The 333-nt window shown below is 29.4% G+C and overlaps 1 protein-coding gene across 1 annotated transcript in view; it reads left to right on the top strand.

Annotated features, from left to right (window-relative positions):
• Positions 1-326, top strand: part of LOC107576621 (disintegrin and metalloproteinase domain-containing protein 22-like) — a gene marked incomplete at its 3' end in the record, with an annotated part of 22,384 nt that extends 22,058 nt beyond the window's left edge. Inside the window, exon 6 of the mRNA XM_016262769.1 lies at positions 299-326. Coding sequence (XP_016118255.1) covers positions 299-326 — 28 coding nt within the window. The remainder of the gene's footprint in view (positions 1-298) is intronic.
• Between the last annotated feature and the right edge of the window lie 7 nt (positions 327-333).

Raw genomic sequence — 333 nt, 5'->3', positions numbered from 1 at the left:
AATTTTCAATGTGGTTTATGAATGTATAAATAAAAATTAAAAGACAATAATAAATTGTCAAAATGTAATAAATGAACTAACTTTTAAATAACATAAATCATACTTTGGGCCATACTCTTCCGAGTGCTATATTTATATTTGGTTAATATCAAAAATATGTGTTTAATACCCCTGATATTTATGTAAACAATTCAAGTCCCTGCATCTTCTTTTATTGTAGTGAAAGATTTAGTTAATTGCTGCTGTGTTTTGACTCTGGTATATAAATGGTTTATCTATGTGTGTGCTTGTGCTGTAGGTGTGCAGTAATGAGCTCAGGTGTGTGTGTGACCT

This window comes from Sinocyclocheilus grahami, unplaced genomic scaffold (assembly GCF_001515645.1).
Source record: "Sinocyclocheilus grahami isolate Dianchi unplaced genomic scaffold, SAMN03320097.WGS_v1.1 scaffold4050.1, whole genome shotgun sequence".
Classification (NCBI taxonomy): Eukaryota; Metazoa; Chordata; class Actinopteri; order Cypriniformes; family Cyprinidae; genus Sinocyclocheilus; species Sinocyclocheilus grahami.
This window is presented reverse-complemented; position numbering and strand designations above follow the sequence as displayed.